At 40.3% G+C, this 27,491-nt stretch overlaps 3 protein-coding genes across 15 annotated transcripts in view; 2 read left to right on the forward strand and 1 right to left on the reverse strand.

Moving 5' to 3' along the window:
• The first annotated feature begins 317 nt into the window (after window positions 1-317).
• LOC117236244 lies at window positions 318-4,508 on the forward strand. Of its 3 annotated transcripts, XM_033499028.1 has the most exons (5): window positions 363-380; window positions 476-538; window positions 2,008-2,087; window positions 3,027-3,377; window positions 3,594-4,508. In XM_033499028.1, exons 4-5 carry the CDS (start codon window positions 3,210-3,212, stop codon window positions 3,981-3,983), a joined length of 558 nt encoding a protein of 185 aa, XP_033354919.1. In that variant the 5' UTR covers window positions 363-380; window positions 476-538; window positions 2,008-2,087; window positions 3,027-3,209; the 3' UTR covers window positions 3,984-4,508. The 3 variants fall into 3 exon arrangements, with proteins under 3 accessions (XP_033354920.1, XP_033354918.1, XP_033354919.1); XM_033499029.1 differs by lacking the exon at window positions 3,594-4,508 and having other exon boundaries at window positions 318-384; window positions 3,027-3,348; XM_033499027.1 differs by lacking the exon at window positions 2,008-2,087 and having other exon boundaries at window positions 362-380.
• A 188-nt stretch (window positions 4,509-4,696) lies between these two features.
• LOC117236240 (ATP-dependent DNA helicase Q4) lies at window positions 4,697-13,153 on the reverse strand. Of its 2 annotated transcripts, none has more exons than XM_033499018.1 (9): window positions 12,788-13,153; window positions 7,561-9,831; window positions 7,380-7,491; window positions 6,509-7,311; window positions 6,138-6,425; window positions 5,726-6,061; window positions 5,491-5,650; window positions 5,054-5,373; window positions 4,697-4,946 (listed from the first exon to the last, which is right to left on the reverse strand). In XM_033499018.1, the coding sequence occupies exons 2-9, from the start codon at window positions 9,808-9,810 to the stop codon at window positions 4,716-4,718; spliced, it is 4,500 nt and encodes a 1,499-aa protein (XP_033354909.1). In that variant the 5' UTR covers window positions 9,811-9,831; window positions 12,788-13,153; the 3' UTR covers window positions 4,697-4,715. The 2 variants fall into 2 exon arrangements, with proteins under 2 accessions (XP_033354909.1, XP_033354908.1); XM_033499017.1 differs by lacking the exon at window positions 12,788-13,153 and adding an exon at window positions 10,240-10,743.
• The window catches only part of LOC117236238 (disco-interacting protein 2), a 41,245-nt gene continuing 24,931 nt past the window's right edge, over window positions 11,178-27,491 (forward strand). For 3 of the 10 annotated variants that reach the window (XM_033499006.1, XM_033499007.1, XM_033499008.1), the window contains exons 1-2: window positions 23,883-24,962; window positions 25,320-26,176. In XM_033499006.1, the coding sequence (XP_033354897.1) occupies window positions 24,157-24,962; window positions 25,320-26,176 (1,663 nt within the window). In that variant the 5' untranslated portion in view covers window positions 23,883-24,156. Of the gene's footprint in view, window positions 11,373-12,810; window positions 12,867-23,882; window positions 24,963-25,319; window positions 26,177-27,491 lie in introns of those variants that run through there. The other 7 variants (XM_033499011.1, XM_033499016.1, XM_033499013.1 and 4 more) reach the window with 5 other exon arrangements.

The raw sequence follows: 27,491 nt of genomic DNA on the forward strand, positions 1-27,491 counted from the left end.
TTGTTTATTTATGCAGAATCACTTCTTACCCGGTCGTACTACGATTTCTATCCCACCCTGTATATAGTATACCCTGCAATAAATTTTTCACTTTAAAAACTCCAAGTATAGATCTGCCATCTTTTTGTTACGTCACTGCAGATTTATGTTAACTTTCTATGAATTTTAAATAACATATCGTTAATTATCAGAATAAAACACGAAAGAAATTACCTTCATTATTATGAAAAAGAACCATGGAAAACTAATATTGAAATATGTGTGTATTATGCTAGCGACTCTTCTGTGATTGGTAAGCACGGCCATCTTCAATTTAGATAGTTACAGGTTATCATGGCATGGCGAACACCTTCAGTTGAATCAGAGATGCGTGAGGAATTGTATGTGCGTTAGTGCTGTGATCGTTACAATATGTTATATTTTATTGCTAATATGATCCTATTTACGTAAATTTTATTCTTGTTTTCCGATATAGTGCAAATTCACGTAATGTCGAAGTGTAAAATTTCCTCCGCGGAACGTAAATCCTCACAAAATCGTAAGTCAATTATGTATCTATTACGTTAGCAACGAATGTACACATTTACGATCGTTGTAACACCTGTATATATGTATGTGTTACTGAATTTTATTTTTTTTTTTATTACTATTTCTCAGGTTGATATATTGTTAAACATTCTGGATTTTTAATTTTTTATGCGAATAAAAATGTATTTTTCTTGGTAATTGTAATGTACAAGAATACATTTTTACTATCTTATTTACTTGAATAGAATTTTATATATAGATTAATACCTTCGTATTATTATTATTTATCTAAAAAACTATACATATAATTTGGAATTTATATATACATTCATTACGCTTTATATTTGACGAATTCATTAATAAATCAAATCCATTAATACCACACTTCTAGTAATTTAATCAAACATTTAAAACATTTTTTATATTATTGCTTTTGTTTATTTCTTTGGGTGTTCGATTTGCAGTTGATCATTTTTTTTATATGCAAAATATATTTGCTCGTTAATACGTTGTTAACAGTATCATAGCATCCATAAATCATATTGTCGACTTTTAGATTATTATGAACAACAAATATTAATTGAGGAACAATTATCACTCACAAATCATTATAAGTAATAAGTGGAATTACGATAAAATTCTATAATTTATATTATTGTCAAACAATACAATGCTTAAATGTAAATTTTGAAGATTTAAATAAAACTTGTTCGTAAATTCCAACTATATTCCAACTATGCAATTATAACTCACTGCTATTAGTATGCATAGCTACCATATACTCTATATCTGGAATATTCTCTAAAGAAACACTCGGTATTTTTAATCCAATGTTACTAAAAGGTTTGCGTGTTACCTTTCAATGTTACCGACAGTTTCTTTCGTTCGTAAGCACGATTTTTTCCCCTTTGACAATAAAATGATTCCTTACTTCGTAACAAGTTACGAGTTAATTACAGATTTTGCAACTTTACCGCAAATTAAACGAAACTAGAAATTTGATACGAGTCTTATAAAGAGTCTTTGTACAATGTATTAAAATCCTGTCTTTAAGCCTATGTGTAATCTTTATTCGCGATTGCATGAGATTACATTTGGAGATTAGCCCTTGACGAAAATTTGAGATACTGAAATGTAAGATGTTTGCTTCGATTTTTAATGGCTTTAGGCATTTTATTTTTTGGCTTTAATCATAACATTTTTCGCTATCGTTGTAGTATTTAAAATATAAGTGATGTTTTATTGTATGTAAAGTGATATTTTAAATAACAAACGATTGATAACGATATTTTTGTCTAATTGAAAAACTTCATTCGAGTAAAATTGCAAATCAATTAACCTACAAATTCCAGATCAAATTTGAGATTTGAGATATATAATGATATAATATATAATAATGATATATATATAATATGCAATATACCGCAACATGTGCTGTATGCTTGAGTATTTTTGTACAGTTGTGGCAAATTCTTGTAGAAAATGCGGTTTTACTTGGAGTAGATGTTTTCAAGACGTGGACGACGACAGCAATTCTAATAACTGGTCTTCCTAAACAAGTACCTAATTACTATTACATACAAAAATAGCATGATATAAATATATAATCTGTTCGATTTTATACAAAAGTTCCAAGCGTGGCTTGTCATCCCTGCAATATTCTACCTTTTAAACTGTTGTACGTCGATTAACTCGGTGTTCTGAAAGGTTACTTGTAATATTTCAAACTTCGCGTGCACTCTGTGACGTGTTATTGTCGTTAACCTTCACTATCTCAATGATGATTTTATTCGGCACTTGTTCGTATTAATTAAGTCCTTAGATGCAATGAGAAATTGAGATTAACAATAAGTGTAATATCTTATGAGTAGTAAATAGCTTTTAAAAAAGTTTTCATTGTTCAAATGTTATTAAATTGCGATGTTATGTCTTCGAAAATACAGTATATACGATAAGAATCAAAGTTTATGCTTCGCGCGCTCAAGGCAATTAATTAAGTATTGTTCTTACAATTTATCATACGTTCCATCTATAATTGGTACTACATTTATGAATAGAATTCCTTGTAATATATACATAATTTCAATTATCTCGAAGTATAACAAAATAAAATTGTTTTAATAATTGAGAAATATTATATATCTTTTGCAAAACTGTTCATACCTTCTCAATTAATTGATGATATTTCATTTGACCATTGTATGTTTCTAAACGTAGCGAAGTGTGAATACATATCAATATAGTTTAATAGGATAAAATCCATTCAGTTTATAGCATACTAGAGTGGGACAATAGATTTTATGTGTGTTTCAGTTGATACGTTAAAAAGTTGTTAATTTATTTGTTCGTCGTTTAACAAGGTCATTGGACAGTAGTAATAAAAATGAAATTGACATATTAATTATTAATATTATATATTATTATTATCAAATTTGGTTATTTAATAAAAATAATAATAAACATTTAATCGGGCTATTGGATCATTTAATCTGTTTCAGAAAACACTTTCACCAAGTTATCTAATCATTAGAATAAAAAAATCGAGCAAAGCTTTGTATCCGGGAAGTGACCTCGAGGACCTGAGCATATATCCGAATACATTAAACTCTGCTCACCGAATACGGGACTACAACGAATACGTTTTTACGCGCATTCTTTGATATCCTAACATTAACGAGGAAATGGATCGAATCTACGTTGATGAAGAAACTGGTGAGAGTATTAGTCTTCCAGATTCCGACTGTGAGATTCGACGACTCGTTAGTTCGATAAATAATGCCGAGACGGGAGAACCGGAGATCAACATAGTTGGAATAGAAACTACTAAAAGTCGAAGAACACGCTTCCAGGTAATGATTATAAATGATTACCATAAAATACATGTTGAAATGGTAGAATTATGAAATCGTAATGAGTCTATGGATGTAAATTACATAATTTGATGCATTATGTAAATAATCGAAGGAAATTGTGGAAACCTGAAATTGAAATTTTTAATTATATTTTAAATGTTTCTTGCATGATACCGAGGATGTAATTAAGATTAATTAATAAAAATTCTCTAGATTCCGAAAGAAGTGAAGGAAACGTTGTCAATTAAGGATCGCACCTTTAAAAAAAATGGGAATCTAATGGATTTAGAGCCAGTTCCAGCTGGAGCAACGTTTGGTCAAGTAAACCCAGTTTGTTTGTTCTTCCTTGCTGTTCTATGTTTCTGCTGGTTCTTGCCTGTATTAATGTTCCTTGAGATGTCATTGCACATTTGGGCTCATCATAAAAATAAAACGTTAAAGGATGCCAACGTTTATTTCCGTTCTCCATTTCACGGAATATCGTCTGAATTTTGCGCACTATGCCAAAATGAAATGTGCATGAACCGTGTTGGAAAAATGCAGCAAATACGAATGCACAAGTTTTTGCGACAATGCAATTATATGAAAAGAGTGGTAACGTGAAATTTTTGACTTAGAATACTGAAGAATATAGAACTTAAAAATGAAAAAAATGAAAAAAATGAAAAAAAAAGCGAAAAACAAAACATTCCAGCCCGCCTTGACAAGAACATATCGTATTATATTTTTATGTTAAAGAGGTGTCAAATTTATTTGCGATTTCTTTTCACTTAGATTTTATTGTCGTAAATTAATTGAATTTACTAACAAAAATACAAAAATTAAATATAACAACGGTGCAGGAACAAAGTTTTATATTGGAGATATGTATAGTATATACTGAAACTAATAATGTACCCATATAAATTTATAATTATTATTGTTACACGTTAAAATTACAACAATGATGGAAGGAAATAATTATCGCATTACCTTTTCTTTAAAAAAGTATTTAAAGTTTATTCTATAAATATAAAAAAAAATAAGTTACTCTTTTTAAGGCACGTTCGAGTAAATATTTTGTATACTATGATCTATATGAATTTTGTCATTTGTTATGGAAACAATAAAGCGTTATATAATCTTTAATCTTTTATGTTTTTTAAAATAAAATTCTCAATGTCAGGAGAACTTATAAATACATAACTCAAACCTCATACATTCAGAGACTATAGAGATAATAATATAAGATGTCTGTAACTTTTAACGTTATAAGAATAGCAGTTACAGTACAGTAACGTTCAAAAAGTCATTAAAAGTTTCTTAAATCTATAGTAGAATCTGGAAATAATCATTCTAACGTAAAGCTAAAATTTCTCTTGTCGCAATTTGACATAAAGCATTAAAATCAAATGAAATATGAGCCCTCCAGAAACGACATTTATTCCATATATAAGCAGGGTAATTTGGACTTTGTATCCCATGAAAGATTCGTGCGACTGCACGTCCAGTGAAATTGTTGTCACGGTAACTTACAATCAAATTTCGTACATCGCAGGCTACTTGCGCTTCATTTTCCATTACATTCTGAAAAAATACGAATTATGCATGTATTGAATTTTCATAAGATCTGTTATAAGATATGTAACTTAATTTAAAAATATAGGTGTTAAACATCATGAAAAGATTCATACTTGTTGTGTTAAATCGATATCTAATAGAACTTTTCCCTCGAAGTAATTGCGAATAACGTCTTTTAATTGATCAGACTTGTTAATCATTTCATCGTTCAATATAAGGCACTCTTTTATAGATGGTACACTAAACTTGTGTAGCATAACACTAATTGTCTCAAGTTGTTGTAAAGATGAAGTTTCTTGAGATTGAGCGCGGCTGACTAAAGCATCTAGTGCTTCATCTAGTTCCACTTCTGTCAAGTCTCCTGGGGCTTTTACCCTTAAACCAAGTTTATCATATCTTACTGAAATAGCTGATCGCTTCAGAACTCCATTGACTAAGCAAAAGATAAAAATATTAATCAAAGAAGTACAGAGAGTACCACAATATTACAGTGCATTAACATTTAATGTTATTTTTATACATAGGTTACAATTTATTGATTAAAACAAACCTGTTTTCCATTCTAAATTTTTAAGGTGACCTTTTACTACACCACTATCCCAACCAATAGCAGATGCAACATCCACAACCGGAAACTCAATAACGTTATCCTTTTCATGAGAAATACCGTTTTGTAAATCTAGTGCTATTGCCATTGCAAGTGGTGGTGACTGAAAAATTCATGAAAATCTTATATTAGATAAGTATAGTAGATTTCTGTGGAAATGTGTGTTATATATACTTACCGTTTGAGCAGCTTGCTTTAGCGCTTGAGGACCGTTATAACTTGAAACTCTAGCTCTGATATATACAGATGAAAGAACAGTAATAAATCTTTTAGGATGCAATTCGAGATAACACAAAAGTGTTGAAATCTTTTCCTCTGAAATATCTAAAGCCGCAACTGTATCGTCAATCGGAATAGCAACTTCATGACCAGGACACCTATGATCTCCTTTGTTTTCACGTAATTTTGCACATGAACACGGAAGAAAAACTTTTTGAAGTAATCGTCTGATTGTATGCCTGTCTATTCCATTTGCATAAATATGCCGTCGTAATTCTACTTTATCCTTATCTTCCTATAATGGGGAAAAATGTTTACATGATTACAAATCAGTCGCATAGTAAATTTGATTATAGAATAAATTTTAGCACCATTGGATTTAAAAATAAATGACAATGGGCTGGAAGTCCATCTCGACCAGCTCTCCCGACTTCTTGAATATATCCTTCGAAGGTGCCAGGCATGTTGTAATGTATAACAGCACGAATATCTGCCTTATTAAGACCCATACCAAAAGCTACAGTAGCAACAATGATCTTGACTTGTCCACCCATAAATGCTTTCTGAACAATTTTTCGGCGATGAGCCGATAAACCAGCATGGTATGCTTCCGCGATAAAAGATAGTTTGGTGTTTCGTTTCTCGAAATTATTTCCATCCTATTAAAAGGCAGAGTGTATCATAATACATTACTAACGATACTGCTAACGGTACTAAATCATTAAAATAACAATCAAAATACCTGTGAGAAAGCAATTCTTAGAAGACTCGCAATTCTTACACATTCATCTCGACGAGTACAATAAATAATAATTGAGCTACAATTTTTAAATCTTTCACTTAATAATAATTTGATTAAAGCCTGATCTCTATTTTCATCTTTAGAAATTGTAAACAGCAGATTTCTAGGTATTGGAATATCAGAGATAACACCTGCCATTCCTTCTTCTATATCTAAATGGCTTACTATGCTTTCTGCAGTAGCTTTTGTTGCAGTAGCAGTAAGAGCTAGTACTGTTTTGACACCTAATTTTTCTTTAAGAACTCGACAAACCATAAGATAAGATGGACGAAAATTATGAGACCATTGTGAAATACAATGAGCTTCGTCTATACATGCAAAAGCAATTGGTGGAAGCTGCCTTAATAAAGCACCAAATCCAGTTGATTTTTCTCCAGCTACTACAGCTTCTGGAGAAATTAATAAAATATTCACTTTTCCTTGTTTCACCATTTCCATAACATTATCTTTTACTTTTTGCGTTTGATTAGTATGCAGACAAGCTGCGGATAAAAATGAAGGTACACCCGTTACTTGGTCATCCATTAAGGAGACCAGTGGTGATATCACTAAAGTGATACAATTGGAGTATTTAGAATAAAGATATGCAGGTAACTGATAACATAAAGACTTTCCAGAGCCAGTAGATAAAGTTACCAATGTCGATTGACCAGAAAGTATTCTCATTACAGCTTTTTCTTGTCCAGGTCTAAATGTTTCATGACCAAATTTTTGCAAGGTGTTGAAAACTTCAGATGGTGTTTCTGTAATTATAATATGTAATAAGTATAAAAATTAATTAATGAATTGAATTAGATCTTAAATTAATTACCTATGCACGACCGATCTTCTTTAAGTTTATATAGTGGCTGTACTGTACCAATTTCTGGTGGTAATAACTTTTGTACTAAATCTTCGGGAATTTTATAGCCACATAAAATATTCTAGAAATTTTATACAACATAAAATAATTATTATGAAGTTATATAAAGATTAAGAATATAGGAACATACTTCGTCTTCAATAGGTTCCCATAAATCATTATCATCAGTCTTATCCTCCGTTTCATTTCCTGTCAATTCAGACTCTGTTTCAAGAGAGTATGATGGTTTCTCCGGTAAACTGTCAATTCTATTAGCATGTGCTGTAATTGCATTTTGACTGGCCATTTTCTGAGCTTCTTCTAAGGTTGGAAATTCCGAACATTCATCTATCTCGTTTAACGGAATTAAATCATCGCTTTTTGTATTTGGACAATACCTTGAAGAATGACCGATATTTCCACATTTAAAACAACTGGATGCACCTTTCTTTTCTACAAAATCAGCTACTACTAAATTACCCTCGCTAGATGCAAGTTCTTTCTTTTTCTCCTTCCATTGATTCTTCCTATATTTTGAAAAATTAAAATTCTTTTTACCACGCACAAATATTTTTTTCTTTAAATTTATCCTAACAAAGTTTTCATTTAATTTTCCATCTGCTACTTTCTTTTCCAATTTTTCTCTACTTGTTAATTGTCCCTTTAGTTTCATAGTTGTCCCCTTAGGTTCAAGAGAAGAACTTAAATCATCAGCTTTTGAAGAAATAGATTTAGCAAATTGTTCAATAAGATCTCCTTGGTTACTTTTGCACATTGCAAAACGCGGAACAGCTTCTAAGGTTTCTATTCCATATATTTCAGGTTTCTTATCTTCTGTACTTTCAAGATCTACATTAGAAATTTCTAAGACATCTTCTTCATCTTGTATACCCTTCTTTTTTCTATAAGACTTTCTTGTTGTAGGTGCTTGTTTTATCTTATTTGTTGATGTTGATCCTTTGGTAACTTTACTCTTTCTTGTTGTACTTGTTCTCTTTGTTTTTGATACTTTCTTTTTGCTTCTTTTCTCCTTTTCATCACTTTCATTGAAATCAGGATCTGAGTCATCGGATGAAACACATTTAACTTTTTTTCGAATTTTAGAACTTACTGATTTTTCTTTAGATGATTTTTCTACATTCTCTTCATTATGTGTGTTTGTATCTACAGTCTGTAGTACATCTGTTATTTTGTCCTTACATTTATCAATATTATTAGACAAATTTGTCTGAATATTTATATTATCATTTATACAATTTTTCCTAACTAAATCTATATTAGTTATATTTAAGTTGTTACATTTTTCTTCACAGAAAGTTGTCTTACTTGGTATTAGGCCATTTGTATAATTTTCATGACACCTTTTTTTGATAGGATGATTTTCTTGATCGCTGAATCTTTTTTTGAAATTTCTAATGCGTTTGTTTCTATGTTCTTCTGAATCACTGTTACAAACAAAATCTTCTTCGTCCGATATCTGAAGAGTTTCTTGTGATTCAGACACAAGTGTTTCTTTGGATAAATGAATACTTGCGTCCAGTGATTCAGTTCCGGAATCGCTTGTTCCAGAAAGTCTTTGTAATTCAACTGCTGGGTAAACCAAGTTACTTTGTTTGGCACACCTGTCTAACCATCCAGGATTTAAATTTCTACTAACAGTATGTCCTTCGATTAATTGTTGTATTGTACCAATCGATTGAGTAGCAGGCTTAGACTCCATGTAAGTTACTTTCATAGACTTACCAAATATAGACTTTGTTTCTTCATTAATATCAAAACTATCTTTACTATTTAGTTCTATGTTTGTGTTTTTTTCCAATGTATTTGTACTAACGTCATTATGATTTTCAGATTTATTTTTTACTTTTGTCGCAGACAAGGATTTTCTAGGATTTCTTTTTATAAAGTTTGAACTAGTAAATTTATTTTGTGACAGTTGAAAAGAAGATGCTCTGGCTATAGTTAATGTTTGTTTCTTTTTGGGTATTTGCTCGTTACTTTTACTTAAATGATCACCCCATACACCTTTTACATTTTTATATTTATTTTCCTCTGCTGCCAAACTATTAACTGTATGCTGACTTTGACATTCTTTTGGATCTCTATCTTCATCATCTATTTTGCCTATATTTTCTATACTTTTTAAATCTGTATTTCTTTCATTATTTTCATCTATGTTTTTTGCATCTTTTTTATCTTGTCCAGTTATAATTTCTAAAACTTGTTTCTCTTCATTCCTTAGAGGTTTATTATCATCTTTAATTTTTTCAGATGATGTACACGTTATAGTTTTAGTAACATTATCTTCTGCCTCATCAGAAAATGAAATATCTATAAGAGTTTCTTCTAAAGCACGTGTTTTTAACTTCCAATACATTTTATAAGATTCCTTGATTTTCATGTCAGCCTCTTTAATATCATCCTATAATAATAAAAATATATTTATATCATAGTAACATATAAAATTTTATTCTATCATAATTCATAATACTTGTGACATTTGTCACAATAGTAACTAAATATCTACATGATGTATGTCCATAAATGTACCCAAAGAAACATCAAATAGAAATGATAAAAACAAACGCTCAAATCTAATTGTGAAAGAAATCATATAACTCGTATAAAACCATATAAAATTGTAAAATCGTATAAAAAAAATAGATATTATGTATGAAAGTAGGAACCTTATTCCTGAAAAACTTTAACTAAAAGCGATTATTTCAATGACAAAATAAAATAGAGGAATTATCATTAAAGCTTGGTAACGGGAAAATAATTGAAACTGAATTAATTTTATGTCACGACTCATAAAAATGAAGTGTAATACCTTATTCGGCTTACGTCCATGTTTCGCGGTAAAATGACTTTCCCATAATTTGACACGATTTTTATATTTTTGATATTGTGTTTTAAACACTGGGTCTGATAGTATCTCCATTTTTTCATAAACATTGAAAAAATTATAATTATTTATAAAACTATAGGTTAGCTTAAACAATTTCTGTAATATGAAATAATATCGCGAAAACAAGATAATTGTTCACAAAATGGGCACATGGCAAATGTAATTGGTGTAACTTGTTTACATTTTAATTCATTTTTATTAAAACGTTCATTTCACAAAGGTAAATATGTTACGATACTTAATCGAACAATTGGTCGAGAATAACGGTAATTCGTGATTCGTGACTGACAAAAAGACTATGGTACTGGTAGGTATTTAAATCAGACGAACTATTCGAAGAAGGAACGTGGATCTGATTGGTTATTTCTGGTAAAACCAATACACGCATAAAAATAAGCACGCATATTGGTCGAAAGTTTCGCATCTACAAATAAGATAATATATATATATATAAAATTGGTTGACGGGGAGCGAAAGAGGGGAGTATTTCTCTTGCCGCCCCGCTGTCAATCTACTTATCTCTGACTTATTCTGTCAACATTTACTTGACGATGAAAGAAAAATGATTAATATTCTTTCGGAAAATTAATAAATACCTCTATTTTCATGACACAAACAGTGAAATACTTTACGATCTAATCAGATTGATATGTAGGAAAGCAAAAATGTCACGAATAAAATGTTCGTAATATTACAATCCGATTATAAAAGTTTATTGCAAAAAATTAACAAAAATATGCGACAAACGATACTCGATCAAGTGTTTTCATGATAAGTAGTGGATGAGCGCGTTATCATAGACCACAGGTAATCGCCAATTGCGGATCGACTGTTTTCCCGATAGGTGTCTAATCGAACGGTGTCGCCAGCTGACGGGAGTTTGTAGTATCAGTGTAAGGCAAGATGGCCGAGCGGTGGTCGTGGAATGTACGGCTGGAGAATTGGTGATCTCGGCGCGGATGGCTTAGTGATGGCCGAGTTCAACATCGACATCGGCAAGCTCCCAGAGGACGTACGGGAGAAACTTGCTGAGCTGGATCTCGAGTTATCCGAAGGTGAGTAGACGTAGCTTTTCTCGATGCGCCGCCGCTACGCAAACCCTTTCTCTGACTCACCCTGTGCATACGAGAGAAAGAATCCCCTAGTCCCCGTTGATAAAATCGATAATAGCCTTGCTGTTGCCATTTTACTCCCCCGTAACTACATACATTACCTTTCGAAATATCATCTTCCGCTCGAGCTACGCTTTTTCTCGGATCCTGTCAAACATTAATAATCGAAAGACGATTGGAATTCCTCGAAGCGAGTCTTCTACTTCAATCGCGATGGACACTCGAATCTCTATCGACCGCGCCTCATTCTATGTAACGTCCTTTACTTTTCGTTTTCGTTTTGGACAATCGATGACCGACATTACCCCCTTTTTTTATTTATTTTCATTTTTTGGCTCACAATCCAAACTTCTATTCTCCTAAACGCTGAAACGAATCTCCTGAAATCTGTTTATACACCGTTCGAAGCGTGCCTAGTTTAGTGTGGATTTCATCGGAACAGGATTCCACATCGCGAATATTCTTTTTCGCAAAAAGAAGGTATTAGAACGTAAATGAATAATCCTGGAGGAATACATCGGCGTTTTAAAAGGATATCCTCGTTTTCGAAGAAATCCAGGGAACACGTCATTGACATTTTGCATGGCGCACGTATCAAAATCCGGATTCCTAGATATCTTAAAAATGTCTCGATGGTCCATCCACTTGTACGATTAAACGTTTCTAACCTCGATAAAAGCGGATGCCTCGTACGACGTTGAACGGTGATATTACAAGGAAAGCTGCGAGGATGCAACGTCCGGTCTTTTTTCTGCTATTTCATCTGGCAAGCAAACGCAATCCCGTAAGCTTATTTGTATCTAAAGTTCTGTCTTTCATAACAAGCTATCGACCGGTTTCTCGTATCATCCCCGAATACTTGACATTTTATCTGTCATTGTATTCGTCGCTTAATGAGCCATCTCTTGTTTCTCTTTTTACGATTTGGTCATTCGTATAAAATCAAACATTCGTTTCGCAAAACTCTTAGCCGAATTTTGACATTTTCCATGACCTTTTTATTCGTTCGAAACCGTGGAATAAAGCGTACCGTTTCAGACAAAGATAGCGTGTTATCCATCACGCGGATGTATAGAAATTAGCGGGTCTACGAAGTCTACATTTATCTGAATCCAATGGGTGACAAATCATACTCGATCGATTCCTCTCGCTATCCATGATTTTCTATTCGTACGACAGAGGTTAACGTTCGATTTAATCAGGCATTGACTGAAATTTCGTAGGAATAAATAATATGACACGGTAGTTAGAGATCGAGGCCAGGCTAGCGGAATGTTTCGAAACGAACTGACGACTCCTTAATATATCTTTTATAAGTTGTTACGAGTGTATATATATGTGCGTATATACCTACTTACATGGCTATTCGTTGGGAAGCAGTTGATCACGGTTTGCACGGGTGTCTCGTGGCAGTGTCAGCGCGATTCGACGTTACAGGTGTGAAGTTTCGACCGTTTTGCGCTTCCCTTTGATCAACGACGGCCATCGGTTTGTTTGCGTTCGCAGTTAGAAAGATTTCGCGGCGTTCGTTGTGACTGGTCTTCTTTGCATCCCCTTTGCCAAACGAGCTGGTCACCCATTTACGATTTAAAGGGATCTTAGCCTCATGGCCGTTCACTTTCTCGCGCCGTGAATTTAGCCACTTCACGTTGGAAAAATACAGGATACAAATACGCGCATGATTTCGCGTCAGTTTTTTAGCGTAATTCGCTGCAACGTATCGTGTTGAGGTTTAACGAAACGCGAGCCGATGTCGTGTTAAGGAATTGATCAACTGCGAGAGCCAGTGTATGATAGAACGTAGGATAAATTCGGTGGAGTAATTGGTTGGCAGCTACGACAATCGAGAACTTTTCCTTACGACATCGAGATACGGGCATGGGTTATGATTTATATTCGACAAAGGCAAATTAAATATAGAGAATCATCGGTCGATACTTTTTCGATGGGAAACGGTCTCAGTCGTGGAATCCCGTCTATCTTATTCCGACGATATTCGGAACGTACGACTAGGGACGTATAATATCATTTATAACACGGTGTCCTCGTGTAGCAACGTGACGTCAACTGGATGGGTCACCGTCCATCTTCGCGAAGCTTTATTTGCATGTGAGGTAATTGCGCAGATTACCCGTTCGTGCGTATTTCAATTGAACACGACTATACGACCGTCTTGAGAGAAATCCTCGACACTATTAGTCCTGACCGTTTCATTTGTATGCTCGGTATGCGATTCAAAACGCGGACACGCGAGCGTTGGTCATTTCGGAAGTTGAATCTACCTTAGTCACCGATAATCCATAGTCTATTTAAGACTAGTACGATATAAAAGTTGAATCAATCGTCAGCCACGAGTCGATCGAGTTTATTTGGAAACGCGGTTGTTCGTGGTTTTTCGATCCTTCCTTTCGAAAAATCCTTTCGCGATGTATAGCGACGTAACGTAAATTAGAAATTGGCGAGCAATGTAATCGTAAGAGAGGTTTCGGTGAAGTTGGTGGTAGTCGCGTGTAACGAATTACGGCTCGTGGCTTATTCACACGGTTCCGTTTATCGTCCGAGCTTGCAGGCGTGTTCTCATTTCGCGTATTCGGTAGATTAGTATCGTTTAAATAGAAGGTATTTCGTTTCCAGAATCATGCGCTGCGCGTCGTTGGATTTCAACGTTTACGGTAGCGATTCAGCCTCGGTCGGTAGACTCGAGTTAAGCGTGACTTCTTGCTGCTATGATTAACGGCCACGTATACACCGGCGCAAGAAAGCGTCTAACGTGAAAGAAAAAATTGTCGCTATGTACTGGAGATAATATCGCGATGTCTGATCGTTTCCACGCGTCGAATTCCATGCAAATTAACGGTGGGACCACTCGAAGCACAGTAAAACACGTTCCACTCATAGTCTCCTTTTTTTTTTGTTACAGCGCGTAGTATACGTAGCATAGCAGAGACGTTATTAGAGAACGTTGTTTCGCTTTGACCAAGAGCGGCGTTACTTCACCCGATAATTGCTCGATTGACGTAATCGCAATGGAAACTTCTTTGACAATAAAATCGCGAGCGCCTGATTTTCTGGTTTTCCTAAAGCGTTAACGTTCCTCCGTCTTGCTTCTTCCTTTTTCTACGCGTCTGTTCGTTTAGCACGATCTATCTCGATCGGCCCGTTTGTTGATCACGGCTCGATTCATTCGGGGGAAATTAATCGAGCCTGTAATCGACAGCGTTAATATAATGGATATGATGTAACGAGGCGTTGTTGGCTCATTTATTCCACGATAGGATTTCTGCATGAGTCATTAAAGCCGGCTCTAGTCGGCACGTACCCAGCACCTGTTATCTAGCGGTCGAACGATGCACGAATCGGGCTTACGCTCTTTCTAATTCCCGCTAATTGTTTTCTTCGTTCACCGCTTCGTTCGTCAGTGGAATATTTCAATCAGTTTCGTGATCAACGCGTATTTCTCTACCAGACATAGATGATGCGAAATTGCCGAATGATTTTCTCCAGCTGTGCCAACTAGCGGAACTTTGGATTCTCTTTACATAGATGTAATGAACGACGTATAACGTTCCACTTAAACGATATAGCGGAAACTTTGGAAAATCACTCGATCCGTGAATACCTGATTCGATTAAAATAGCCCTTTAAACTAGACTTTAATCGCCGTAATTGTTTCCCAGCGGTTATTTGTAGGAGAATTTCGACTTTAATGATATTAAAGCGTCACGGGATCGTACGGGGTGTCGCCTTTAAGTTTACCTGGCTGAGTGCCTGCCTTATCGATAGAGCATCGTCTCTTAAAAAGAATCTTTTGAACGATGACCGTTTCGAGGGATATAATGTTTCACTAAAGCATCGTCCCTTTCTATTTATTTGGTTATGCCATCAGTAACTCTGTCTGGTTCTACCGACGATCGTTCCATAAATAGTAGATAGAAATTTTATCACTAGGAAATAGGGATTTATTTACCGAAGTTCCGTGGGCAAATAACCAGAGATGCGTTGTCCAAACGTCGAATTCTAGAACAAACGGACCCGTTATTCTCGTTTGCCGATTCATCGATTATTTACAGGCTTCGACAATCCACTGCGGAATAGGCTTGCTTGAAAGTTTCTCGTAAACGAAGTGAAGTTACGCGCCCATTTACTGCGAAACGCGTGTTTTCGTGACGCGCCAATTGCACGAATAACCTCGTAGCGTAAAACGGTTGATTCTTCGATTATCGACGATACGTATACTTGGTCGATACATTCGGAAACTTTTCGAACGACAGATAGCCTGTAGAATACGAGCAGGAACCAGTCGCATCAGTTACGGATCCGTGAAAAGATCGTAGTGTTCGAAATTACCCGTTAGCTAATTGGACGTAGGTAAAAAGAATAGAAAGCGATCTTAACCTACAATTTCATAATAACCATGTTATTATCGTGGTTAAAGGTAAGGTGGACCTTTATCTGTGTGATTTCAATAGTCTCATGGATCGTTGCACCTGTGGTTGCTCAATGCCCCGGCAGCTAATGCTTCTTTCTGTGGATAGAACCGTGATTGCCGATGAATCCGGAAACTGCCCAAAACGGGCGAACGCAAATGAAAAGTTTTCTTTTATCTGGGAAGGTTATCCGGTAGTTTTTTCGAGTAACGAGCAATTAAGTCCTCGTTACGTTCGCGCGCCTTATGAATAATTCGTTGACTCGTGCCAGGTTAATTGCGTTTAACTGTTTTTACCGATTGCTCGAAATGCGAATCCCTGACGACTGATTAACGTTCCGTGTAATTGGCAGCGAAGGACTGCCGTAGGAAAGGAGGAACCTCTTTGGTTAAGCTGGCCGATCGATTTTTCATCGTTCGAACGCTCACTTTCGTAGTTGTTTCATCGACGAACCTGAACGACCTGCTTCGCGTCTATATTTTTAATCTCGCTTCGAACTTGAACTGTATTTTTAGAAGACCACGGCGGAAAGTTGCTCCGCGTACGGAACCACCAGCTTCTGGATTTATGACTCGATTATGAAACTACTTAGGAGTTCTTTACGACGCGAGTTCAGTAACCTAATAATCCTACTCCAAGTTGTTTCGGCTGAAAGTTAAATCGCCGCTTCTCCTCACATTCTCTCCGTGTCGCTTGCTAGTAATTTTTACATGAAACGTAAACGCGCCGGCCAATGCTTTCGAAATCTCTCAGTTTACGTTAATATTTACTTGCGCGAATTAATCCGGCGAGATTTTTCGCAATATTCGTCTGATCTTAACCCAAAACACGGTATACACGGAACAATAATAATTTTCTCCGCGTTTCCCTCGATTTACCGAGCGTAAAATTATTTTTAGATATCGTTTGATTTGTCTGGCGTTTGACCTTGAATGACCTTGAACCAGAGGGCATCGAACTGGCGGCGCGAAGGGCCACCGCGGCCGTAGATTCTTGGGAAACCGTAATTCCACTTAAGAAAGCGAACGTGAGCCTAAAATCTTGAACCAGTTTCTAGCTAGAGAAAAGCCGTTTTAAAGGCATCACCGCCCTCTCGAGGCCGAGCAACCTGCTCGAAAAGGAATTTCCTATCTCGCGGAAGCCGGTCGGCCCATCTTATACGGTTCGAATTAACTTTGATTATCGTCTCGATCGGCCAGATAACGTCGATATCGGTGAATTAATTGCTCGTAGACGATGGTGTTTTTCCGATGTCGATCGACCGCATAGTCGTAACGTAACCGAACACCGTATAGGATCGATACCTGGCGCAGACACGGACGGACGAAGTATCGGTCGAAGTCGAGGCCAATTTCGCGTCAGATTCGCTGCGAGCGTGCAGACTGGTTCTCGATTACAACTAGTCGACACACTATCGGCAGGAATTCATGCGAATGACAAGGGTACGCGCAAATCAAGCCACCCCTCTGATTTTTCTATTGACGTCAGTTCTCGATTACGACGTCGTTACGAGGATTTACGTTCCCGTTCAACCTGACTTCGCACTCTGCCGCGATTTCCTCGACCTCTATTCGTAGTTCCGAGGTCAGCGCACTTCCGGTCAACGTTCACCGGCAACGTTCGCTACGGCCGATTCATCGATGCCCTTTCTCGTCTTCGTGTATTTCGTGGCCCAACGAACGTTTCACGATAACGAGGATCTCGAACGCGCGTCTTCCATCGTTTGAGCAGCGTTTCGCCAGCGAATATTCGATAAATCAATCGGGGGTCAAACGAGATACGACCGGTATACAGGATTACTGCAGATATTGTTTTCAAGCCACCAAGGTTATCGAGATTACGTTACGCTTGTAGGAAGAACAGGAACTGTGTCTTTCTTTATTACTCGTGAAGCTCAGAGATACACGCTATCTTTATTTATGTACAGCTTGGAATTCGCTTATTACATAATCAAAACAAATCTTACGACATTGCCGCTTTTAATCGGCTAATTAGTTTCGCGTGGGACCTTGTTATCGGTCAGCTATGTAACAGCGGCGCTGATAAAACACCCGTGAATAATGCGCTAACTATTTCCAGTCTGCGAATTCGAGATATGTGTGTATCTAAAACGGTAGCATGAGAAAATTGTAAAGCAATATGAGAAACACGATTACAACACAATACTGATAAAAGTACGACAGATAATTGAACAGCAAGAACGTTGTTGCCTCCGTAAGGAAAGTGTAATTTGTAGAGAAAAAGTGCAGGTGGAAAGAATTGTATCGACTACGATTGTCGATAACTTAATCCCGAGGCTAATCAAGCCATAAAACGAGATTGCCGGGTATCGAGCGCGGACCAGAAAAAAGACGGAGAGGTCAGCGAAATTGGTAAACAAGAGGAACTCTCGGGAAGAAGAAGGAATTGTCCGCTAGAAGACAAGAGTGAAGAACGGCAGCTCTGGTTAGGTGGCGCAGGTGCGGCTGCACTCTAGTGGAATGCATCCATCGGTGTCGGTGCAGCTGCTGTCGCAGCTCGTTCGTGGACCGTTTGTAAGATCAAGGTCGCTGGTTTCGTGGGTAAACGTCCTGAAGTCGCCTTGAGTTGCACGTTGCACCGAGCCGCGTTGCATATACTCCACGACCAAAGATCACACGCTTATCGGCTATTATATCCCTCCTCCGCACCTTCCGACGATACCGATGCATCGTAGAAAGCTACGTGTCCAACGTGTCGTCTTTATCGATCGGCCAAGCCGGGCCTTCGAATTATCTTTATCGGTTATCGATCCGAATCTCGTTTCGAACTTGCTCGATTATTTTTCTACTCTTCTTCTTCACTCGCCTTTATTGTTCCTCGCGCGTCTTGTGCGTCGAACGCACGCCGCTCTAGTCGTTTTTTTTTTAAGTCGTTGCTCCTCTGCTAGGGATTTCGAGATAGGGAAAATTTGATCTCCATTTATTGAAAATCTTTTTGTTTTCTACGTATCGAAATAGACGCAATGGCACAAAGCGTAAATTAATTTAGATCGGATAACTCGTAAGCGTGAAAAACAACAGAGCAATATTGCGAAAAATTGGTTTCCAACAGCAATATTAAAGGATCCCGTTATCTCGGCAATAAGCGTATGACAGCTGGCTCGATGAAAATCATCGTATAATTCTGTATCGTCGATTCGGCGTTTAGTCGACCTATGTCATCGGCGATATAAAGATTTATCTTTATCGACTTTGTTCGAGAACGCGATTCTCTCGTAATTCGCTTAATATTTCCTCGTCCGTCGTCGTACACGATGCATTTTAGCTCCTTCGAAGCTTGTTTGCGTTTCACGAAATTCACGACTCGCCGCCTCGTTTCCCAGCCTTTCGTAAATTCCATAAATTCAATTGCTTTTTTCCCGGCGCGCCTTTCGCGACAGCGATTAAACGTTTCGGTTAGCCGAAACGCGACGAAGTTTTATTTAAAGACTTGCATGCTTTCTATACGAAGCGTTGATTTTGTCGGGATCGTGCTACTTACACAGGATGATCGAGCGTGGGTGTTTCGAGTTGTATTCGTGGAAAGTACGAACGCACGGCGATGCTCTTGGTTCTTTGGTAGTTAAGGGCCGCTGCTAGCGCTAGAGAGTGGGAGGTCGGAGAGTACCGAGCAATCAACCCGTCAATTTAAACCTTTTTTCGTCGTAAAACGAACATCGATATTGCCCGTTCTCTGCCATGGTCGTTGCTTGCGTTCTCTGCAGGGACCACGTTTCCATTCCAATCGAGGAACAAGAGTTCCTCCGGCACTTGCAACAGAAATAAATATTACTTTCTTAACGTTAGAAGAAACAGACGACTGTTAAGACGAAACTGTTTCTATCAAAATCATGACATGGCAAAAAAAAAAGAAAAAATGATCGGTCTTTAAAAAATACGCAATAAGAGAATATTTTTCCATTTATTGATTTATTACTTTCTTACAAAAGGGATTTCATCTTATATAGTACAGTTTTAATATTATCAACCCACAGTTGGCACATTTATAAAATTGTAAATTAATTAATCGTGGCGATCGAAGGTGAATTCTCAATTCGGAGAAACGACAGACATAATTTTATATTTCGTTTATCGTCTATTATTTTCTGCGAGTAGTCTCTTAAAGAACAGAGTTACGACGTTAGACGATATATACATGCGTATGTATAGAAACTTGAAGTACGCCGGTTACTTACCCCCTCTACGATTTTCGTAGTAAGAACGCGTAATGATCGCGTCTAGCGTTAAACCTCGACTCCGCGGTACCTTCTCACCTGCTACGCGCTAGAATTGAGGCTTACAATAGGCTGTGTATCCAAAGTTGTACATGTACGTCGTATTACGATACGTCTATCGACGCCATGCTCGAAAGCGACGCGGCATCCTTGATCCCTGATATTCTTCCGCTGACGACGTATCTTTCAAACAGCGCGGCTATCAGGAAGAAGAAAGGAAGAAATAAAAGTTGCTCTCGATAACATATTCGTGGATCGCATAGTTGTAAGCTATAATACGAGCAGTGATCGACGTGGAAGATTCGATGGAAATGAAGGCGGCGAAGATCGGATAACCCGAGGAAAGGGTGGTATGAAGCGTAGGTAGCTGACGTTGACGGCAAAAGCGTTCGTGGAATCACCCTTCGATGCTATTAATAATAGCGAAGCGTTTCGCAAGAGCGGACGATCGCGGCAAGTTTCAGGGAGGTCAAATACGAAACGTATCGGTGACGAATCGAACGCGTTCGATCGCGATGTGTTTGCATTCGAGCCACGGGTCTCCTCTCCACGCCGTGGAAAGGTGTACACGGGCTGTGGTAAAAATCTACGATACCGCTTGCGAGTCTGCATCGTTCGCATCGCTCGAGGATTCTCTATCCGATTCGCGATCTTTGTGAGTCCGCCTTAAGAACACGCGCATGGGTGGAGGTAGAAAATCTCGCGGGCACGAGCGAGACCGCAGGATCGGCGTGTAACACGAAAATGAGAAAGAAAGGCAGCAGCGTGGTCTTGGGCTCGGAACACGCGAGGCGAGCGTACACGAAAGAAGGGAAAGAAGGGACAGAAAGGGGCAGTGGAGAGAGAAAAGGAGAAAGATCGTGTTGCCGCGGGGGAGGAGCGAGGAGGAGAGCAGCGGGAGACTCGGAACGAAGGGAGAAAGAAGAAGATAGAAAACGCTAGAGGAGGTAGAAAAGGGGTAAGGAGAGTGGGATGCTGCGAGAGAAGCAAGAGAACAGAGTTGTGTGCAGACGAGAGTGGACGGACGGCATACCACCACTACCGCTCCTTACCCCCCTCGATGTTTCTCCGTTTCTCCGTCTCTGTCACGGGGCCCGCTTCCCAGAGGTCGCTGTCTCCGTCTGGCCACCGCGCGGTCCCTCTCTCTCTCTCTCTCTCTCATACACATACACACGCTCACTCTTTCTCTTTCTCTTTCTCTTTCTCCGTGTCCGTGGCGGTTCTCTCGTGAGTCAGGGAGAGGTGCAGCGTCGAGAGCTCGCGAAATGCCAGTGATTCGACGCGACTTCAACTACGCGCACTACGAGAGTTTTTCTCCTCGCGAGACGAGGGGGACTGTTCTCGATGCTCGTTCCTCTGCCCTTCGCGATAAGGGTGGACCCGCGTCGCGACGCTCTGCGCCTCGAGTACGCTCCGACGCATTATTTTACGAACACGACCGGCCGCTACCCTTGCTTCTCTACTCGCGCCACGCTGTTACTCTTGCTTGTACTACTAGTGCCGCTACTATCGCTGTTCCACTTTTTTCCCATCTCTTTTCCCTCATAGTCCCCTATTTCTTTGTCGTTATTGGTATTATCGGAGGCCGGAGTTTCTACATTACGTACCATCGCTATTACCAACTGTCGCCTCGCGATCGTTTCTATTTCTTTTTGCTTTCGCTCCGCCTGGCGATAAACGAGACGTTTCGCCGCGCAAAACTAGGAAATTTTCGGCGCGTGCATTTCGAGGATACGATGATACGAGTTCGTGAACGGTGGTACCGCGTCGCGATTAACGCGCCTTCTATGTCGATTCGTTTCCTTCGCAGATCATTTTTCTCCGTTTCCTTGGGCAATCGAAGGACAGAGGCGAGCGAGGCTATCAGCTTAGAATGAATTCCGTAACCCGTCGCGGTTATTTTGCCGGCGGCGCAGTGTCGCAAAAAGAATCTGGTCGAGGGAAGGAAAGCTTGTGAAATAGGTTCTCGTGGGCGAGCAGCTGGTCGGTAACAGAGGCGACTAAGTTTCCCCCTGATCTCGTAGGGCTGATCTTACTGTTTTAACCAACGAGCCAACCGAGAAAGATTCACTTGTCGTCAACCGTCAAACCGGCAGACATTGCCATTGTATAGGGTCGGCGCCTGCCTTTTATTTAAAATTCCGCTCGAACAAACTAAATCTTTCTAAATACGTATCACGATCCAAAGCTGACGCGTTGGCGGATCAAGGTTCCTCGAACAACAACAATAACGATTCTCCGAGTTGTCTCTCTCCTTTCACGCTATCGTTCGTTGCTTTCGAAACTGGCGGGTAATTTATTTTTACCGGTGTTCGATTACGTGGCCGTTGCGCTTAACTAGCCGAAGAACGCGAGTCGCTGTTCGATAGGAAGGCAAACGGGAAGGAAAGGAGCGTCGTGCGCGTCGTTGCAGCGAAAATCGAGAGGAAGAGTGAAAAATCACCGTGTTCGCGCTTTCCTTATTTGCAAAAGCGATAGCGGTCGGTCGAGCGTGTTTTCGAGGCCGGTGCGTGACCGTGATTTACCGTTCCAGCGAAATACGCGTATCACGAAATTCGTGACACGGTAGCCGGTGCGCTCTACCAATTAAACAAGATCGAAGGATCGCCTTTCTCGAAACCGATTCGCAACTATAGTGTGCGTGTGTGCGCGTGAGTGTGTGTGCGCGTAGTGACGCGCGTTATCGGTGCGACGAATCATATTACGTCGTTTGGTTCTTCTCCCGCGATCACGTTTCTCGAAAGTTTTCGGACGTTCGACGAACAAGTAACGACTTTGGAGAAACATCGAACAGAGCGCGATTGGCCGAGCGAGTGAATCGGTGTGTGGCAGCGCGCCTACGTCGCTCGTCGACACGAAATAATAAATACTGCGAGATCGTGGAGCGAAGGAAAGGGTGAAATCAGTGTCGTAATCGTCGGAGGGCGGAGAAAGTATCGTCCAATGTGTTTTCAACGATTGTAGATGCTTTCGGACGAGGCACATATATGGAGAACAGTATCGGCTGTTGGGCCGCTGTGAACGGAACGCGTGTTCGGCAACAAGCATTCACCAAGCTCGAAAAATGTACTGTTTCGAAACGTGGAATAACTTGGCGTAAACGTTGCGCGGACGTTGATTCGCGATATTAATCGCGGTTACCGCTATCGAAGCGTAGTTTCCTCCAGGCAGAACGTAACAGGAAGATGGTTTCGCTGGCTAGGTAACGCTGCAACGCGAATTAACTCGAATTAATCTGCTGCCGTTTAACGTTATTTCGCTGACGGCGTCGCGCGGTGCCGAATCGATTTTTGCCGCAGGATCCTCACCGAACGGAGGGGCGACCGTACGAAAAGGGTGAAAGAGAAGGTAGACGCGAAAGAGGAAGAAGGGACGGCAGGTCGAAAAAGGAAAGCCACGCTGATTCGCGACTGGAAGACCTCGGAGTTGTACCTTAAGATCGCAGAAACGCGCAAGCGTGCACGTTCGCCGAGGCGACCGACACGGACCAAACGGAGAAGAACCACGACGATACAGATGAAAGAGAGAGACAACGGGAGAACCAGTGCAGCCTCGCAACCTCTGTCTTTTTCCCTTTCTCTCTCTCCCCTCTCCTCTCTTTCTCCCTGGCTAGCTGTAAGGATGTAAGGACTCGAGGAGGACGCGCGTGGTTCGCTCCTGCAACCAAAACGAGCCTTCTGTTGGCGAGGAATCCTTCGGCCACTCGTTCCAAAGGATATTCGACTCGCAGCACGAGATCGTAACCTCGCCAAGAAACAACAGCGGAAACGACCAGCCACGTTGAGAGGGTAGGGCCGTAAACGGAGAATGATCGTCTCGTTTTTGTTAGATTTTCTTTCCAAGGGCAGGCGACGCGATTCGAGAAAGTATGAAGCAACGCGGTGGATAACGAGGCATGTTAAATAGCTAACGAACGAGAATTTCCGAACAATTGTACACATGAGATCGCGGTATTCGAAGAAGAAGTCTCGCAGACGCGTCGAGGAAACGGCGAAAGGATAATAGAAAGTGGAGGATGAAACGTAAGACGACTGTTTGAGCGGAGAGTGGACGAAGGGCCGAACTCATGAGGCCGTTGTCCTTCGAGAACCTGAGGAGGCTCGTCGGCCGCAAGAAGGACCGCAACGAGCCATCCTTCAAACGCAGCGAGTCCTTCAAAAGGATATCGATAAGAAAAAGTTATTTGGATCGGGGCAAGCGACGTAACAAGCTTCAGAAAAACTTGGAGCCGACAGTCGCGCCGACTGCCATCGAGTCCAACTTGAAGCCGATCGAGAAGCAGACCATAATAAAGGAACAGAAACCGCGAAAGCTACAGGACGACACGTTGACTCGCGAATCGATCAGCTACGACGAATGGCTACAGGGTGTTAGCTCGTCTTCACGCGAGAAACTGGACGAGGCGCATCGCGATACGCAACAAAACAAGCAACAACACGTTCCAGCAAGAAACAACGTTTCCAAGGTTCAAAAGCAAAACGAAGCCGACCACGTGGCCGAGGACCTGAAGGTTCTCGAGTTGGACGCGTCGCCCGTGTTGCCCTCGAAACCGTTCAGAGTCTGCAACGAGACGATCCAAGAGAAGAATAGTCATCAGGATATCCTGCAGGTTCAGGAACCGTCGATCGAAGGACCACCCAGCGTCAGCATCAATCTCGGTCGAATATGGAGGGACGCGGTGCCGATGCCCTTCCCTTCGTCCTCGAGTTCGTCGATACACCACTCGTTAGATAGCGCGCTGAAGGAGAGGAAGCCTCAACCCACCGTAGCGAGAACGGTGTCCGCTCCGGAGAAAAGCGTGGCTGGCAAAGACGTCTCGTCGGCGTTCGGATTTTCTCTGAGAATCGCCAAGCTGGCCGATTTTCGTGCAGGGTTACTATCACTCGTATTTGTTAATTGGCCTTCGTCGACGATGAAATTGCGGAACGTGAAAGTAGTAGAAAGTTCAACTATAAAATGACGACCCGGTTGCGGATGTCCGAGTAAACCGAGAGTCGTATTTACAAATTTTCGTTTGATCGTTCGGCAAAGCTTCACGACTAGACATAGCTTTCGACTAGCGCGTAATCCGCTTCGAGTATCTCGAGTTTCGCCGTGTCGCGTTTGTGCTCGGAAATTATGACGAACGCACGCGAGATACCTTTCACATTTCTGGCAAAGCGATTTTCGGCAATTTCATCGGTCGAAGGTTGCGAAGTAGACGGCAACTCGATAATCGCCTGACTTCAGGGCTACGAGGAATGGTTTCTTTAACCGAAGGACGAGCAAACCGTCGCCAAGCGTGAGCGCCGAGGGTTACTTTAAACGAACGAACAGCTCGAGGCGGTCTAGTTCTCGACGACGTGGAAGGCGGACGTCTCAGAGGACGAAGAAGTCTCAGCTGCAAGTTCAGCCGGTACGATCGAACAGCCCCGTGTGGTTCGTACCACCGGAAAGGCGGCGCTCGAGACGTCAGAGACGAGTGTGGCGCGAGATCAGATACTTCCCTGAGACCGAAATTCCCGTGATCGAAAGAATCGACGACTGTTCGTCGAATCTGTCGGACGATCAGTTCGACGATCTGAAGCTGTTGCTTTCAGGGGACTTTAACGATAGACGAGAGGGAGGCTTGAACTCGTTGGTCTCGTCCTCGTTGGGTTCCTTTTCAGCAACATCCTCCTCATCGTCGGCTTGTCGGGCACCAAAGATCAGCGATTTCAACGAAGACAAACTGTTCTCCGAGGAGCTACGAACCAGCGGCGTTCTCGCGCGAAGAACCACATGGCGACCCATAACTTCCAACTACTTCGCCAGCAACCAGTTTCTCAGCTTCCTGTCGAAAGGTTCGAGCAACCTCATCGGCAAAGAGAGGACGAGGGCCGACTACAGGTGTCTCTCATCTACCGACAGCGAAACCGAGGACGAGTCCGATCGTGTTGGTCTTGAGCGCAGGAAAAGCTCTCACGCGATGCATAGGCAGCAATACCTGAAGAGGCAAAGGTCGGGACTCAGAAGAAGGCCACTCAGGCGAAAGTCTCAGCTTCGAAAAGCTTCCGGCCAGCCAGTCTTTCTCGTGCGAAAGTGCTCGTCCTTGAGGAAAAGACCCAGTAAGGCTCCACTAGCGACCATCTTCTACGCCATCGATATTCCTAGGACATTCGCTTTAAAGCTTACACCGCATAATCTCGACGCGGCTATTCGACGTGATATAGGCTTGGAAAATAACACGCGCGAAATTACGGTTCGATACAAGCTCTTCCTTCTTCGACTTTAACTTTAACTTTAGGGCGATAGCTGCCAGCGATTAGCGTTTGTCTTATTTTCATCTGGCATTCCGCGTGATCGACGTTAATCACGTAACAGAATCGCCGTTCAAGTTTGGTTTCACCGCTGTTTTTACACCGGTTAAACTCGATCCGAATCCGTGCACGTACGTTCCACTAATCGCGCCTCTTTCCCATTTCTTTCTTGAAATCTTTCGACCGCGATAGCCGGCCGGCTCTTGATTGCCCCTTGCCCATATACGTACTTATTTATTCTGACTGCAACGAGAAGGATTACCATTGTCAGCACTACTGAAATTTCTTATTTACCATTCCTCTCGTTTACCTTCCCATCGATCGAGAAAGCGTCGTTTTCTAATTGTGATACACGACCGGGCCAAGTATTTCGTGCAAGCGATTTTGCTTCAAGCTAAAGTGATATTTAAGCAATTAGCAGGCAGAGGGTGCGTTGGAAGTTAATTAGATACGTGTAGAAAAAAGAAGAAAAAAAAACGAACACGAATAGATGTATGTATGTGTCGTGACTGAAGGGTTAATCATCGATGTGAACGTTCTAGCTGTGGGGTAAGCAGGCCGTGCGTGTTTAATAGGCGCAGGATTTGCCGGATGTATCCCCAGCAGAGAAATTCTTGAACCGCGTGCTAACCATAACTTGACCGTGCAATAATTCCCTTCGACCTGTTCGCGTCTATAGGTGCGTGCGCAATATGCACTTTGCCCTAAGGACCAGTCGTTCCGCGTCCTGATAATTTTAACTAGCGGTTGGATAGCCGGAAAAGATATACATTACAATACAATAAGACATTCCATTATCATTCCGGACGAACATCGCTCTTCCATTAAGCCACCAACTTTCTCCTTCTCCTTCCATTGTAGCTCGATATTGTTCTCTGGACACCAATTACAGATTTGAAACTGAATATTTCGATATGTCCGAAAGACGCGTCCGATCGAATTACTTGCGAACAATCGTGCGATTTGCTTCGTTAGACGCGACAGGACTCAGCTCGCTTTATCGTTCGAAGATTTTTCGTGAATTTTCAACGAGTCGCTTCGTGCAGGCGAGATTCGTTCGAGATTAAAATTGGAAGAAACGTTCGCGAGAGAAACGGATCGAGTCTCTCCCGGATCGATAACG

The sequence above is a fragment of the Bombus vosnesenskii genome, unplaced genomic scaffold (genome assembly GCF_011952255.1).
Source record: "Bombus vosnesenskii isolate JDL3184/JDL3185 unplaced genomic scaffold, Bvos_JDL3184-5_v1.1 scf7180000013340, whole genome shotgun sequence".
NCBI classification, from domain to species: domain Eukaryota; kingdom Metazoa; phylum Arthropoda; class Insecta; order Hymenoptera; family Apidae; genus Bombus; species Bombus vosnesenskii.